At 41.8% G+C, this 17,595-nt stretch overlaps 1 protein-coding gene across 21 annotated transcripts in view; it reads right to left on the bottom strand.

Annotated features, from left to right (window-relative positions):
* The window catches only part of NRXN1 (neurexin 1), a 1,215,464-nt gene that overhangs the window by 452,417 nt on the left and 745,452 nt on the right, over positions 1-17,595 (bottom strand). For 4 of the 21 annotated variants that reach the window (XM_068971360.1, XM_068971368.1, XM_068971375.1 and 1 more), the window contains exon 1: positions 11,703-11,946. The exons of the other annotated variants lie outside the window; for them this stretch is intronic. In XM_068971360.1, coding sequence (XP_068827461.1) covers positions 11,703-11,946 — 244 coding nt within the window. Of the gene's footprint in view, positions 1-11,702; positions 11,947-17,595 lie in introns of those variants that run through there. 21 annotated transcript variants of the gene reach the window in all.

Below are 17,595 nucleotides of genomic sequence, written 5' to 3'. Positions count from 1 at the left end.
CTGTACCTTGCCTTCAGAACTATACAATTTTATTTAACTATTTATAGAGGTATTCCTTTCATCTCATGAGAATATAATCACATAATCCCATACATTGCAACTGTTTCCTTTTAATTGTAAATCATGGCTGCACTTGCAAATTAGTCTATTATCACAGGAGATCTATCAATTTGATGGGGAATATATTTGCCAACTAGAATGAAAAAAGTTAATAAACATTAATAAGCATCTTAAATCAATCATTCCTTTACTCTTGATGTGGTGGTGGATATCAAGATTAATAAATCAGTCCAGACGAATCAAGGGAGGCACACAGAGAGGCTGCTTGATGCCACGTGTAGTTAAGAAGAAAGATGCTTAAAAACAAATTGGAAGATAAGGATGAGGCACTAAACCTTCAGTGAAATGGTCTGTAAATTAAACAAAGTAAATCTAGATAGTAATCCATGTTGGTTCCTTATGTACCACTGGTGATAAAAGCTGGAGGAGAAAACAAAATGCTTAGTCAGGATAAATTAAATCTGTTGGCAGCACACTGTGGAATTTAAGAACACGGACTTCAGAGTGAGCCTGCTCCAGTTTCAAGCCAGGCCCCACAACGTCTGTTTTGTCACTTTGTTGTCTCTTAACTTTCCTGTGCTTTTATATCTCTAAGTGTAGAAGGGAAGTTAATATTATCTGTCTCACACAGTTGAGAGAATTAAATGAGTTGATATTTTGCTAAGGGCTTAGAATAGCATCCAACATATAATAAGCAACGAGTGATTATTAAATAAATAAATGATGTCACTGGCTACTTGCTATCACTTTACATAGCCCTAGTTCTTTCTCTGTACAACCGCTTCACTGGGGAAAACTGGGAGAGTAAAACACCCCTGCAATGTTTAAGTCATTTTCTTTCTATTAACAAAGAGTTGAATTAATTTCTTGGGTAGAAATTAAAATTTTTATCATATTAAAAATAAAAAATCATAATGTTATGTTTAAAACAAATATTACTGAGGCAAGCATTTTGTTACTGGCAAGTACAAATAGACTGTTGTTATACAAATACAGTCATTACAAAGGCACCTAGATAATCAATACCTTGTGCATCTACTGAAATACAAAGCTTTTGTATAAACACACTTATCAGAAACCCATCAGCAGTGATCTACTTTTGATTACTATATGATAAATGGTCCAGAGAAGCATCAAAAATTCTATTATCTCATTTAGGACAAGTTTCAAGGAAAAGAATGAGTAGCGAAGCCAGATACATTATTTGCATATACAACAGCATGTCCAATTAACCACTTTGCTGACAGAGATTCATTTATTATTCATCTTATTCCAGCATATGTTAATACTTTGACAGTAGACATGAAAAAATGACTGATACAGCACATTGAATTTTGGAAATGTTAAGTAAGGACTTCAAGGAAGTGCATAGCTTAGAGTGTTGAGAAATATTCTGTTATTTCAATTATGGAAAGATGTAATGTAGAGAATGATTAATTTACAGTGAGTATCTAGGCTCAAAAGAGTCTAAAATGGCAAGACTTTCAGAAATCAACATGAAATATAAAATATATAGACTACTAAGTAATGTTCTGCAAAGCAACTAGAAAGTTTAATTTCTATAATATACCTTCCAGATAAAAATCCCCAGAGGCATTTAAACTAGTCAAGCGTTGGTATTATTTCTCTATACTAGCTTGTAATATAACTTATAATTGAAAAGTATAACTACATATAAAATGACACAGATATGAACTAGAGCATTTTTCTTGAAATATCCGAAAGAGAAGTTCCTCAGGAAAATGACATATTTCTTTAAAAGGCCCTGCTGCTTACCCAAATAAAAGTGATAATTGAATAGTATGTGAGTACCAGGACAGTGAGTTTCCATATTAGCCCTAAATGCACTTTTAGAACATCATCACAATCACTCATAACAATGTGCTTCATGCTGTGGAACTACATGGATAATGCAATCTTAATGTAAAATTAAGATGAATTAATGTAAAATTAAAATGAATTTAAAATCATTTCAGCTTTAAGAAGCATCAGAAATACCACTCTTCTAGCAGCTCTGAATCTTATAGTCATTATGACCAGATGGTAACTAATAGCCAAGACAGACTGAACCACATAAATAATTACATGCACCAAAGTTAGTCCAATGGCAACTCAGGCAATCAAAATAACTGTCAGAAGTGGTGTGCAAGTTAGTGATGTCACTGCCTGTATTCTACCACACATGAAAAATCACTGCCGTATCATTTACTAAAAAGGTCTATTTCTTTCTCAATGATCATTTTCAAAGATATAACATAATGTTTGTTCATCAATTTAGTTACATGGGAAAACAAGTCACCAAATATGTACATGAACACAAAGTCCATAACCTTGCTTTTAAAAACTGTGGGTCACATTATATAATACATTTATACTGGAGATCCCATTGCCAAAAAAGATCTAATATACTGAGTTTTGCAATGAAAATGTCTACAAGATTCATAGAAGCTTCATATAAAACTTAATATGTACATAACCAAGTATTTTGACTGCACACTGGAGAAAAACCTTTCTACCTCAGTTACAATTCAAAAATCCACAGATATTAAGTTCATACAATAGACATAGTAGGTTCTTCTTGGCTGCCTGTATAGCTAGTGATTAAAAGGAAGTTTGTCCAAAAATCATCATTTTAGTCATAAAGTGTTTGATCATTATTACATGGCTAATGTTACATTATTTATCACTGCCTGAATATAGTCCTTTATGTTGAACTTGATAATGGTCCTTATTTTTTAATCCATCCCCCCTTACTATTACTTTTCAGCTAAATATCAAAATGTAATATTAACTAAAAGTTCTTTTACCTGAATGGAGACATGAATTTCATATCTATACTCACCTGAAATTCTTAACAACTATATGAGTTAACTAACTTTTTTGATTAAGTTTTTTCTTAATGAAGAAACAATTTTTTGTTGCTTTTTTGGAGTAATGACTTGGAAAACGATGAGAGTGGGACAAAACTCAGGTTTTTAAAATTCACATGCCATATTCTTTTCAAAATCCTGCCTCTTAACATATTGGAGTGAGAAAGCAAAAAAGTACTGGGGCTACTTAATTAAGTGACCCTGGAAGAATCATCACCTCTCTAAGTCCGTTTCCTTGTCAGCAAAATGGTGATCATAAGTCCTGCTAGGGTTATGATGATGATTAAATGAGACACTTTACATGAGGGCTCTGTGGAAATATATACATAAAATCCAGCTATTTTTACTAAGTTCTGTCAAAAGCTTGATGGAATTCATTGTTATTTGATCAAAACTGAAAAAAACTCTTGCATTTTGTGAGGGAATGTAATGTTTTAAAAAGCTATTAACAATTTCAGTGTGGAGAAATACTCTTCACCCTACACAGCCCAAAAAAGAACTCGGCTAAAAGACCACGTGAAAGGAAGCAGGTGCTTTTCTAAGAGATATTCTGTAGGACCTTAGCTGATAGGCAAGTAAGTACTCAGCAAGTTACCCTGAGCCTGACCACCACACCAGGCTCCTGGGCATCTAAAAAAGCCACCTCTACCTAATGAGGACAACTGGATGGCTTAGGGAGTCTGTATACAATCTTTGCAAAAATATCTCCAGTTACAGCATGTTTACAATCAATAAAGTTCTGGGAAAAGGCTAGAGTATGAGGATTTTGAGATCCTTATTGCCAAAAGAATCTTAGAACTCAAAGTTGAAAAGGATCTTGTCCAATTAAAAATAAATTTGGCATATGAATGACAAAACAATATAAAATGCCACTCTCAACATTACTATTGAGATCCTTAACACCTCTACAAACAATTATGTCTTTCAGTAAAATAAGGCACACAAGGGAGTGTAAATGAGGCACTGATAGCTGACTGTATAAAGGTGGTTTTCTCTATAGGAATTAAGTTCAGTTGCTGTATTCTGTTCTCAAGGCCCAAGGTTCAAATTGCCTTAGGCTATCCAGTGTTCAGGAAACACTAGATAAACTGGTATAGCCCCTCCTCATTGCTGGAGCACAGGCTTCTGGGAAGAGTATTCGAAACATGGAGGAAGATGAGTCAGAAGATGAGGGTTCTACCTCCAACTCTGTTATCAATTTGATCCTGAGTTCAGTTCATTTACATTATTTACAGCTCTGTTGTCACATCTATAAAACGAGAGGAATGTGCTCCCCAAACTTTAGAGCTGGGAGAGAAGTGAGGTTCCAAGCTGTGACTGAATTCTAGAAGTCACACATTTACTCATTGGTTGAATCAGAACCAGAATTCCTGATTTCAAGATCTCGTTTTTCCCACTACGTATGTCTTCGCTCTGAAATCTCTTATAATTTTTTAAAAGTGTATTTCATCATGGTAAGAACACTTAACATGAGGTTTACCCTATTAGGAAAATTTTAAGTGTACAATACAGTATTGTTAACTGTAGTCACAATGTTGTACAGAAGATCTGTAGAACTTACTCATCTTGTGTAATTGATACTTTATGCTTGTTGATTAGGAACTACCTCATTTCCTCTTTTCTCCATCCAGCCCTAGCAACCACCATTCTGTCCCCTAATTCTATGAATTTGATTGTTTTAGATGTTTCATATAAGTGGAATCACGCAGCATTTGTCTTTCTAAGACTGGCTTATTTCACTCAGCATAACATCCTCAAAGTTTATCCATGTTGCAACGTACTACAGAATATCCTTCTTTTTTAAGGTTGAATGCATATTCCACATTTTCTTTATATATTCAATCCAAATCACAGTACGATATCACCTAACACCTGTTAAGATGGCTGTTATCAAAAAGACAAATTTTGACAAAGTGAAACTAGAACCCATATACACTATGACTAGGAATACAAAATGCTACAGCTATAGCTACTGTGAAAAATAGTATGGGTGTTAATCAAAAAATTATAAATACAACCACCATTATGATCCAGCAATCCCATTTCTATCTATCAAAAAGAATCGACATTAGGATTCTGCAGATACGTCATCACTCCCATGTTTACTGTAACACCCTTCACAATACAAAAATGTGGAAACAAATTTTTTTTAACAAAATTTTTTTGGGGCCTATTGTCATCTGACCGTGTAACAAATCCATGGTCCTATTTATTCTTCATGGAGATGTAACTCATTGTATTCTCATTTTATAGGTTGAAAAACTGTACTCAATATGCCAGCAAATTTGGAAAACTCAGCAGTGGCCACAGGACTGGAAAAGGTCAGTTTTCATTCCAATCCCAAAGAAAAGCAATGCCAAAGAACGCTCAAACTAACGCACAATTGCACTCATCTCGCTAGCAAAGTAATGCTCAAAATGCACAATTGCACTCATCTCACACTCTAGCAAAGTAACGCTCAAAATTCTCCAAGCCAGGCTTCAACAGTACGTGTACCATGAACTTCCAGATGTTCACGCTGGATTTAGAAAAGGCTGAGGAACCAGAGATCAAGTTGCCAACATCCACTGGATCATCGAAAAAGTAAGAGAGTTCCAGAAACACATATATTTCTGCTTTATTGACTATGCCAAAGCCTTTGACTGTGTGGATCAGAACAAACTGTGGAAAATTCTGAGAGAGATGGGAATACCAGACCACCTGCCCTGCCTCTTGAGAAATCTGTATGCAGGTCAGGAGGCAACAGTTAGAACTGGACATGGAGCAACAGACTAGTTCCAAATAGGGAAAGGAGTACATCAAGGCTGTATGTTGTCACCCTGCTTATTTAACTTATATGCAGAGTACATCATGAGAAGCACTGGGCTGGAGGAAGCACAAGCTGGAATCAAGATTGCTGGGAGAAATATCAATGACCTCAGATACACAGATGACACCGCCTTTATGGCAGTAAGCAAAGAAGAACTAAAGAGCCTCTTGATGAAAGTGAAAGAGGAGAGTGAAAAAGTTGGCTTAAAGCTCAACATTCAGAAAACTAAGATCATGGCATCTGGTCCCATCACTTCATGGCAAATAGATGAGGAAACAGCATCAGACTTTTTTTTTTTTTAAGCTCCGAAATCACTGCAGATGGTGACTGCAGCCATGAAATTAAAAGATGCTTACTCCTTGGAAGGAAAGTTATGACCAACCTAGACAGCATATTAAAAAGCTATGTTTTTTCCAGTGGTCATGTATGGATGTGAGAGTTGGACTATAAAGAAAGCTGAGCACCAAAGAATTGATGCTTTGGAACTGTGGTGTTGGAGGAGACTCTTGAGAGTCCCTTGGACTGCAAGGAGATCCAACCAGTCCATTCTGAAGGAGATCAGTCCTGAATATTCATTGGAAGGACTGATGTTGAAGCTGAAACTCCAATACTTTGGCCACTTGATATGAAGAATTGACTCATTGGAAAAGACCTTGATGCTGGGAAAGATTGAGAGGAGGAGGAGAAGGGGACGACAGAGGATGAGATGGTTGGATGGCATCACAGACTCAATGGACATGAGTTTGAGTAAGCTCCAGGAGTTAGCAATGGACAAGGAGGCCTGGCGTGCTGCAGTCCATGGGGTCACAAAGAGTCGGACTTGACTGAGTGACTGAACTGAAGTGAGGTTGAAAAAACAATCTTAGGGAGGATAAGGAAGTTAGTGAATTTATATAAGGTGAGAAAGTGGCAGTGGCCAAATTTTCATGTAGAAAATGATTTTGAGAATTATCTTCACCAGACCAAGCTGCCTCAACTACTTTTGTTAATACATTAGTGTGAACTTAAATCAGTGAATCCCCTGCCTTAAATACATTTGCAAAATAAGCCTTATTTCTCTTTGAAAAATAAAAAGCTCTATGTTTTTGTTAGAGGAAATATATGCAGCTACTTGGTGGAAAGCAATTGTGTAAGGAGCTCTTTCTGGAACATTAACATTAAAGGATAATGCAAAGTGATGTAGCTAAAATTCACTATGTTGATGTTTTCATCAGATCATTTCATGTTGAGTCCTGGATGATTTCTACATATACATAAAGTTTATAGCTTCTGTATTTATGCTCAGAGGCTATTTGCTTTTAAAGGGCAAGTTTGTTTAAAGATGAACCCTTTCTAACAATAGCTTGCTGTATTTTTGGAACTAAATTGCAAAAATTTTTGATGGTCATGATTGGGTATATTAGTTTCTCCTCTCTCCCCTCTGCTACCAATGTCCGCCTTGTTATCTGACCTGTCATGATATCTGGTGTACAAACAAAAATATGCACATATTACCAAATGAATGAAAGGGCCATCTAAGAAATCAATATATTAAAATTAAGGGCAACTAAGACACTAGAGTCTTGGACTTCGTGGGCCATAATTAATTCAAGGATTCTTCCAGGAGTATTAGCTGACAAGCTTGTCTAACATATCATGGCAGAGATGCACAATTTTGGCCAAGAAGCCAAAGTAAGGAAGAAGTGTGGGGTAGGGTTATCTACTTTAGCAGAATATTCATCGCTAAAAATGTTCTGAGTTTCTCATATGAATCAATTACCAGAAAGCAAAATTGTTCTTCAACACAGTAAAGTCAAGTGTATTTTGAAAGGCGTTGTTAACTCTCTTGGTTGCTAGGCAAAAGAGCAAAGGGATCACTTTATCATACAGCACCCTCCTGACTGTGAGAAAAGTAAAAACCTCCTCAGAATCAATGAAGTGATCCATGAGACACCTGGCAGATGCCATCAGCCTCTCTCATAGTATCCACTATCGTTAATACATGCTGGCAGCAAGATGTGAAGTCCTGGTCCTTGTAATGATTTCTACTCCAAGAGATTAACCATGAAAGCACATGGAAGACCCTCTCAGTTCAAGTTTCAAAAGCTCTGAGCTCATGCAATTGCTCTGGGCTACAGGCCGTGCAGAGTTGATTCTAATTCCTCTTTGACTGCAGCCAGAGACTTGGCTGTATATTTCGATGCCCCTGTGGTGTGCCTCAGTATCCCTATAAGGAAAAGGGTATTCAAACTGCCTCCAAAAGCCCCCATACTTTTTAGAAGTTTAGTGTGTGTATGAAAGTGCCTCTGAAAGAGAAATGTTATCAATTTAAGATACAATTATTTTCCTTATAGAAGTGCAATGGGCTATCTCAATTATAAACCACACTTTTTAAAATCTGTTAACATTCCCTTCTGGGTAAGCCCTTTAATAGTATAAGCTAATCATGGCGGTAAAATTTCCGGAGTTCATACTAGTGGGAGGAGAATGGCCGGCGCTGCTATGCTCATTCCTATGATGGTTTTCTCTTTCCTTTATCTCCTGAAATTATTGAGATGCCCTAAGCTAATTTTTGAAAGTATGCAGAGGTACTTAGGAAATCCAGGAGCAGAGATAAAAACCTGAGCATCGCACTGACATCATTCTATGCTCAGCACGTATGGCACCTCACTAAAGCAATACCAACTGAACACACTGGCTTATTCTGAACTCGTGCTGGCTTTCAGTAGCAGTCTTAATTACAAGCAGGCTTACTTTTTATCATTTACAGTCACACAGTTCTCCATTTATTTGACTAGGTGTGGAGGTATTTTCAACCTTTATATTGTTAAGTACATGCAAAATAAAATAGGATCTTGCAGTGATCTCAAAACCTGCTTCTCATATTCATTAAAAAAAAAAATCCTCATCATAATCTCTGCAACTGGGTCAGCTTGCACAAAGATGCTCAAGGTAGCGATGAATGCTTTCAGCACCCTGCAATCCTTGTAAGTGACACCTCCTAATAGTGCAAATGAAGCATGGCATGATGAGAAAATGAAGAAGAATGGACCTGGACAGTCAACCCAGCAGTTTTCAAAACACAGAGGGGAGACTCAGTTTTGTTCCCTTAAATACACCACACATGATTTTTCTTTTACACATTTGAGCACATGCATGCTTTCCCTATTATGAGAAAAATGTCTCATGATTCCACAAAATCCTATTATAAGCAATTAGGGTAGCTCTTGTGTTCATCTATATATGTATATTTGCCATAGTCTCAATTTTTGAGCCAAACCTCATTTACACCTGCCTTGACTTTCAGCCAGGAGTTTATCATATTGTCATTCACCTTTGTGCTTTTCCTTCACCCTCATCTATGAGGCTCAGAGATTATTTCCTTGTGGGCGCTCTCTCTAATTAGCTGAATATTCAGAGAGCTTATTGACCCAACAAATTCAACATCACCTCTTTCTTATTAGGTTTCTTTTAAGCCACCACCCTGCCTGCTCTGCTCTCAGCCTCTCTGCATCCCCACCTCAGTCGCATCTCCACCTCACTCCTGTCTCTCCATCTTCCACCCTCAGAGGCTTATTTCATCCTTAACATGCCTCAGCTGCTCTCTAGGCAGAGTTTATCCCCTCTTTCAAGGGAGGGAAGAGAGAAAGTACGAAAAACCCACAGCTGCTTTTATTTAGTGGAGGTTGGCTACTGACTGGTAAGTTTGCTACCCTGATTAAAAAGAAAAAAAAAAAAAAGAATCAGAAAGCTTCTTCCAAAAGTATGTGTGAGAAGGGTGTAAGAGTTTCAAAAAGAAACAAATATGACGATACAACAGAACCTTCGAAGGAAAGAGAGTTTTTTGACTCAAAATAATGCCAACTGCTGGTCACATACAGTTCCCTCCGCCATCCATCCATCCTTTCCCTTTCCCAGCGATAGATACGCCTGGTTTTTCATTCACGCACAGAATCACTACATTCTGGTGGGAAGGAAGTGTTTGCAGAGACCAGCAGAGGGCGCCTGACTGGGGCAGAAGCTGCAATGGTAGGAGGACCAGGGTGCCTCTCCGCGGCGGGGCCCCCTTGGTCTTCTCCTCTTCCCACAACCCCCGGGTGCCCTCCGATTTCAGCCACATCCCTTGGGAGACAGGCAGAGCCGCAGCAAAGAAGAAATTAATATGCATATAAGATTATTAGCCAAGCGCTCCCCACTGGTACAATTAGGCGCCCCACCCTCTCGCATACCCCATCTGGCTCACCGCACCCACCCACGCCCTGTCTGCCCCGCCCGCGCCTGGGGCTCGCCTCCTTTCCTCCAGGCTCACACAATTTTGCACAAAGGCCGGGCAGTGGGTAAGGACTGCACTCGGGAGAGGGAGCCGCAAGCTACCAGGATACTGTGGGCAAGGGAGAGAGCTAGGCAACTCCTTGCTGTTTCAGAGGGATCTTTCCTTCCTTTCACTTTGTGCCAAAAGGAAAAAAAAAAAAGAAACAAAACCCTTTGAAGGTATCACTCAGGTCTCCATCCTAGGCACGCTGACTGGAGAGAGTTCTAGAGAGGGAACTGGGAGAAGGAAGGGAAGGGATTCCTGGGCTCATTGTGAGAGTGTCTAAGCCACTCCTAAAGGAGATGCCCAGGGGATTTGTTCTCCTCAGTTGGGTTCGGCTGTAGCCTCTCACATCTAACCAGAACTGTCTCCAGGTGGGAAGCCTTCCCTGGGGAAGGGGCCATTCTGCTATAACTAGCAGCTGCTAGGGGGAGAGGAATTCCCTAGGGAGGGGTAAAGTGTTCAGTGAGGAACCAAGTCTAAAAGGGAAAGGGGCCCTGCAAGCAAAAGAGGGAGAAAAAGATGTAAAAAGAGTGTCCGTAACTTTCACCTTGCTTCTTAAAGTAACAGACTTTACACCAGAGGAAAAGAAAAATTGGGACTGGGGGAAGACACACACACACACACACACACACACACACACACACACACACAAACTGCTGATGTTTTATTTATTGGGAACTCAGAGAATCTGAAATAGGCATTTATCTGAAGATGCCAGGAACCTGGCTTTACACTGCTGGCCATTCTGGAGAAGAAACCTGCCAACCAAAGCTTTCCTCCATACTCTGCTCTTTACAAAGGAATTCTCGGTGAGAACAATTCTCTCTGTTCCAACTTCTCCTCCTCCAGGCAGACCTCCTAGTTTAATTATACCAGCCAGCACTGACCCACCTGCCCTCTTTGGGGAGCACTATACTCTGAGGAAGGAGGACACAGGACCTCCCTTATCTCAACAGCCTTCACACATGATCCAAAAAGAAGCATGTAAGTGTAAGGGATGGGGGAAAGTGGATGGGGTTCAGAGGTCCTCTCTAAACTGGGCAGGGGCTGGCAATCATAAGAGAGGGTGCCTCCACCACCCTCACACCTTCTCCAATTAAGGCAAGAGGTGGGGACAAGTGGAAATAGCCTCCTGTTGAGTGAGTCCCGGGACCTGCCACCATCACTGCAGTCTGGGTTCTCTTTGGAGGAATGTGCGGGCTGGAACCTCTCCCTCCCCCAGACCAGCGAAGATGGGCAGGAGGTGGGGCAGCACACAGCACAGACAAAAGGTTCGGAGAGCGCTCCTCTCCCGGGAGCTCAGGTCCCCGGACAGAGCTCGGTCCCCTATTCGGCCACACCGAGTGACCTTCTCGCTAGTAACGCCCCCTTCCCGCGGGGCCCAGGCGCCCGACCAGGGATGGTCCTTTAATAGGTACCCACATCTCTCTCCCGACACCCCCCGACAAGGAACGCCCCTCCCACCCCTCACCACAAACACCCGCGACGCCTTCCTCCAACCCCTTTCTATTGTCTTCAAAGAGAGAAGTGGCTCCCACCAAACACACCCAAATGCACCTCCCTCTCTCGCGCTCCCATTTCTCCGAGCCTTAAGGGCCGAGAAGCGAGTGCAGGGTTGGAAGGGGGGAGCGAGGGAGTAGCCCGCGAGAACTTGGCATCGCAGACCCACCGTGTCCGCCTCTCAATGATGCCGGTGACCTGTAGATTGCAATAGGCACTGAATGATGCTTGCTGCTGCCATGGAAATGGTGGATGTGGTGCGCTCCCAAACTGGATGCCCCCCAAGCCACTCCTAGGAGGCCGCTGAGGGTGAGCGGGACTATCCAGAGCAGGGCCAGGCGCCCCCCCGCGCCGCCGCCGCCGCCCCCAGGCGAGCCCAGCTCGGCGCCGCACCGGAGCATCCTCTGGTACATGGCGGGGCGCCCGCCGAGGGGCCGCCGCCGCGGGAGGCAAAGTTTGGGGCGCGGGGAGGGAAGAGGGCGCTGGGGAGCGGGCAGCTCAGGGTGGGCTGCAGGGCCGGCCGCCTCACCGCGCCAGGGCACCCATCCTCTCCCTCCTTCGGACAGTCTTCTCGGGGTCCTGGAGTCCACCGTGCCTTGCACCCCAAAGATTCCGAAACATAGCCGAGGCGAATGCAGCTGATAGGGGCTTGTCCGGAAAGGCAGTCCCGGGGAACAGCAAGTGCGGAGCAGGCGGCTGCTCCCAGATTTCCAGGGCTCCAGGTTCTCGAGAGATACTCCCAAAGAGTTTCGGGCGAGTGCGTGCCGGGGGGTGGGGAGCGGGGAAACGGTTTAAAGCTCCTCCCGGAGGGTCCTCACTTCTACATGACAGCCATCCACCGCGAATCCACTAGGTAAATCCATTTAGCATTGTGTGTGGGAACCGAGGAGGCCACTTCGCCGGCCCAACCTCCTTTCAAGGGAGAAGCAGACCCCATGGACTCCAGGCGCCCCTTCGCTCCATTCAGCTCGGGCCGGCTCGCCCGCTCGCGCCAGCCTCCCCCGGGCAGCGCGCGGAGCAGCGGCGCGCATCGCCTGCTCCCGAGGCAATCTCCGCGTCCACCGCCTCCTGACACTTACGCCCGGCAAGGGGTTCAGAGGGAAGAGTGCACCCTTACGAAAGAAGCAGGGATCGAACGGGGGAAAGAGAGCTGGGGAAAAGCAGAAGCAGACAAAGGAGGGGTGGGGGGGGGGAAGAAAAAGAAAAAGAAAAAAAAGAGAGAAGAAAAACCACACAAGCTGGCGAAGCGAGGGGCTCTATGCAAATCTGCAGTCTCCAAACAGCAAATCACTGAAGCTCGGATGCAATGCAGAGGACGAGCCTATGTAACGAGGGAGGCTGGTCTGGCTTCCCACAAAAATCGCCCTGCTTTGCCTCTCTCAAGCGTTCTCCACACATCAAAGGGACACGTGTACCGCGATGCGGGGAACACCTAAAAGGCAACTCTCCCTCCTCTGCCAGGTGATCCCGCCGTCTGAATTACAACGGCAAATGGCACCCGTCCCCTACCCCTATGGTTTAGATGTAACCAGTGTCTTGAGAGCTCTTAAAAGAGAAAGAATTCGGCTCTTTTTATTGGACCAAACTTGTTCTGCCAGGTGTTCAAATCGAATCTGCGAAATATGGCTTGACACCATCTACTCAAGCATCAGTTTTGATGATCTGTTAATTACACATATTACTCATAACAAAGAGCCCTGGTTCCTACTACAATATCATATCTCATATAAGGCAGTAGCAGTGCAGGCAGCCAAACTACACAAGGAGGAAAAAGAATGAGTAAATCTGCCCATTGAGGAAGAGACAGAAAAAGAGAGAATGAAAGAGAGAAAGAAGGAGACAGCTGAGAAAGGATGACAAAAGAGAGAAACAGTATGAATGAGAATGTTTGTGTCTTGGTCCAACATTTCAAGGTTCTTTAAGAACCCCCAAGATCTCTGTAAAAGCACAGTTATGATGATCTTTTATATGGGTGGAGTTCTGCTCTTCTATTATCATGTTTCATAAGAAAAAAAACACACCAATAAATCAGGAAATAAAAATTCCTTAACCTCTAAGGAAGAGAGGACATTATATTCTATTGGTGAAATGAAGAATCTTTAAGCTGAAGCAATGTGCCCTGGAAAAGACAACACATAACTGAGAGTAAAAATCTTGCCATGGCAAGTAGACTTAGCCAGGACGACCAGTCCTGCTGCTGCTGCTAAGTTGCTTCAGTTGTGTTCAACTCTGTTCAGCCCCATAGACAGCACCCCACCAGGCTCCCCCGTCCCTGGGATTCTCCAGGCAAGAACACTGGACTGGGTTGCAATTTCCTTCTCCAATGCATGAAAGTGAAAAGTGAAAGTGAAGTCGTTCAGTCGTGTCGACTTCTAGCGATCTCATGGACTGCAGCCTACCAGGCTCCTCCGTCCATGGGATTTTCCAGGCAAAAGTACTGGAGTGGGGTGCCATTGCCTTCTCCACACTGGTGGCTAGTAGACAGGATATGGAAGTATGATTAAAAGAGTTCCCTGATTTCTAAAAGAAGATAAAAACTATGGCATGATTAGTAGCTGGACATTTTTTGGTGTTTATTCCTATTTAAAGACAAAAAAAACCCAACTCTGAATAAGCACTGCCTCTCACAGGCTACTTACTGTCTATATAATCTCTTACACCAACAAAATTATGTATTGAAAAAAGGAGTTCTAGAAGGATTTGATACAAATCATCCACCCATCCAATTGGCCATTTAGATATATATACTGCTTTGTAGTTCATTCAGAGTCAATCCTGGGACTCTGGTGGTCACTATGTTACCAGTGTACAGGGACTGCCTAATCAAACGTGTAGCATTCCAACACCTTACATCCTTTGCAAAAGTTTACCTTATTTTACTGAAAATGTAATAGTTCAGTTCAGTCGCTCAGTCGTGTCCAACTCTACAACCCCATGAACCGCAGCACGCCAGGCCCCCATGTCCATCAGCAACTCCTGGAGTCCACACGCCAGGCCCCCATGTCCATCAGCAACTCCTGGAGTCCACCAAAACCCATGTCCATCGAGTCAGTGATGTCATCCAACTATCTCACCCTCTGTTGTCCCCTTCTCCTCCTGCCCTCAATCTTTCCCAGCATCAGGGTCTTTTCAAATGAGTCAGCTCTTCACATCAGGTGGCCAAAGTAATTGGAGTTTCAGCTTCAACATCAGTCCTTCCAATGAACACCCAGGACTGATCTCCTTTAGGATGGACTGGCTAGATCTCTTTGCAGTCCAAGGGACTCTCAAGAGTATTCTCCAACACCATAGTTCAAAAGCATCAATTCTTTGGCGCTCAGCTTTCTTTATAGTCCAACTCTCACATCCATACATGACCACTGGAAAAACCATAGCCTAAATAGCTTAGTCAGGCTAGTGAAGGTGCTTTTATCTACTTAAATACACCATGTCTCCCAACTTACCACAACTGCTCAAAGATCAAGAGAACCCGAATCCAGCACTTTCCACTGTGTCCTGTTCCCATCCTTATCCCCAATCCATTTTCTCTCATTTTGTTACTTTTTAGCATGTGGGTTTTAATTCACTAGATTGTCAATATCCATTTTTAAAACATCCAGTAAGCTTCAAAAAGAAAAATGAGGAGCACTAATTTAAGAAATGGGAAATCTGGGCTGCCTTCTTGGCACTGCCATTTAAAATACCGGTTATGTCACATTAGTAACCTAGCATCTCCCCAAGGCTCTGTGGCTTCCTTTATAAAACAGTCATGTCCCTGTCTTTCCTAACAATCCCACAGGGCAGGAAGGGTATAATGTAATATTTAATGAGAGAGGGCTTTAAAATATATCAGACACTCCAGAGAGTACAGGCAGTATGTCTCTCCCTCTGTAGAGGTCTAACATATTGAAGCTGATGGGCCTATACCATTCATCTGGTCCCTTTCCATCTATAGATATGTAGAACACTGCATGGTTCTCTGATAGCCTGGTTAAGGGTGATGATCTGTCCTTCCCTTCCTAACTAGATAGTAGATTCCTGAAGGGGAGAGGAAACAAATCTTCGTTTGTACTCCCTCTAGTGCCCGGCATTTGTGAAGTGAAAATTTATGTCTTAATGCATATAGTCAATTGTCATTATTTACAGAAGTTATGGTCTAAAAAGTGACTATGAACACTGATTTAGGGAATACCAAACCATTGCTCCTCTGGGTTAGGTTCCTACAAGTCTCTGCTCACAGTATTTTCATCAACAGATTGATACATAACCTTATTTTATGTGTTTTCTGTTTAAAGACATCTTTACTGAAAAAAAAAAAATATATATATATATAGTTAATTCATAACACTGAATTCAGAGCCAAGATCACTATAACTTAAGCCTGAATGAAGCTTCTCTAACATACTTATTTTCTCCGTAAGACATATCATGGCTTTCTTGCGCTCAGGAACATTAAACAGCACTTCAGCATTATGTTTAGGGACTGTTTTAAACAACAAAATCACAAACAAAAAGAACAGAAATGTGAAAAATATGGTACTAAATAGACCACACAAAGGACATTTGTTTACAATATAAGCTGAAGGCAGAATGTTGCCTTGTTTGACCTCAACTGGGAAGGTGGGTGTTGAGGACTCAAATGTTTCGCCATTCTGTGCATCTCTGTTAAGGATCACCTTGGTGCCATGAGTGCTGATTTGGGGTTATAAATTTTATTGCAGAGGTGAGGTCACACCCGTGAAAAACAGCGATTGACTTCCTTGAATTAACAAGAAGGAGGGGGTGGAATTTGGGAAATGATTTGTATAAATGACAGAAATAGGAATAGAGTAAGTGTAGAAGATTTTGATGAAACTTCCAAGAGTACTCGAACAAAAGACTCCCCTGACTGTCTTCCACTGTCTCAGGCCTTGGGAGATGAAGGTGGGGTTAGGGAAGGCATAGGCCAGGAATATCAGTTTTACTGGAGTCTCAAGGGCTTAAGAGGAAATATTTATGAATACCTTGGAAGAAGAAATTGTAGCTGTCTGGGGCACCTTTGCAATACTTAGGAGGTTCTGGGTTGGATTCTGTGATACAGATGCTGCAATATTTGTTATAAATGACTGTAATTTGGTGGAACAAGGAGCAATTCTATCTAGAGAGTAGAGAAAAGTCTTGTGAGCAAACTCATGCCTAACGTGGATGAAGCTAATAAAGATTGTGTTTACTCTTGATGTCCTTTCAGCGTGTCCATTCCTGAGGCTGGAAGTGTATTATTTAAAGGAAACTGAGGCAACGCTGACATATGTTCTCACGTGAGTAAACGACTGTTTGGAGGAGACACAGGGCTTGGCTGCCCGTAATTCACTCTGAAATATTTCAGCATGGACAATGTGATACAAATGTGAGTTAGTACTGTTCTATGTCTCAGGAGAACTGGTTGCTTTCACCAGGAATGCATGCTCTAATGTTTCAGCCAGAACCACAGAAGTCAGAGGGGGCTTGTAGAAGGCTTGAGTTATCATCATCTCTAATCATGATATGGCTTTGCTCATTAATTGGAATATATGTTGGAAACAGGTTATCATTAATGACATAAATGGCTTGTCAGTTTGTTAATGGAGGTTAAGAATGGGTTGTCTTTGGTGAAATCATTAACATTCAAGATATGTGGACTGGTCAAAATTTTTATGAATATGCTTTGCTTCTATTTAAATAGGCTATGCAGATCTAAGAGACCTTTCACCCTTTACTGTAAGCAATAGTGCCATAATATTAGTAATAATAAGAACTGACATATTTGTAATGTCACAACTCTGAGAGATGTAAAAGAGTGAGTTCATTTAGTCATCACAAAACGATATGAAACCAGTGCTCACTGATCCCTTCAACACTTAATTCTAACAGACGAGGATCTGAATGCTATCACTGAAATACTGCCATATTTGCTTCAAGAAATTCTATTTGCAAGACATTTGTGGGAGGTGGTGCTTAAAAGAACCAGGAGTTGGAAATTCATCCAGCTTCCATAACAGGCTATAAGATTTTGTACCTACTTGGTAATAAATGTCTGCTTCTGTAGCAAAAGTTGGTCTGCGTCT

Source organism: Capricornis sumatraensis, chromosome 1, assembly GCF_032405125.1.
Source record: "Capricornis sumatraensis isolate serow.1 chromosome 1, serow.2, whole genome shotgun sequence".
NCBI classification, from domain to species: Eukaryota; Metazoa; Chordata; class Mammalia; order Artiodactyla; family Bovidae; genus Capricornis; species Capricornis sumatraensis.
The sequence above is the reverse complement of the archived record's forward strand: the minus strand, read 5'-3'. Positions and strand labels throughout refer to the sequence as shown.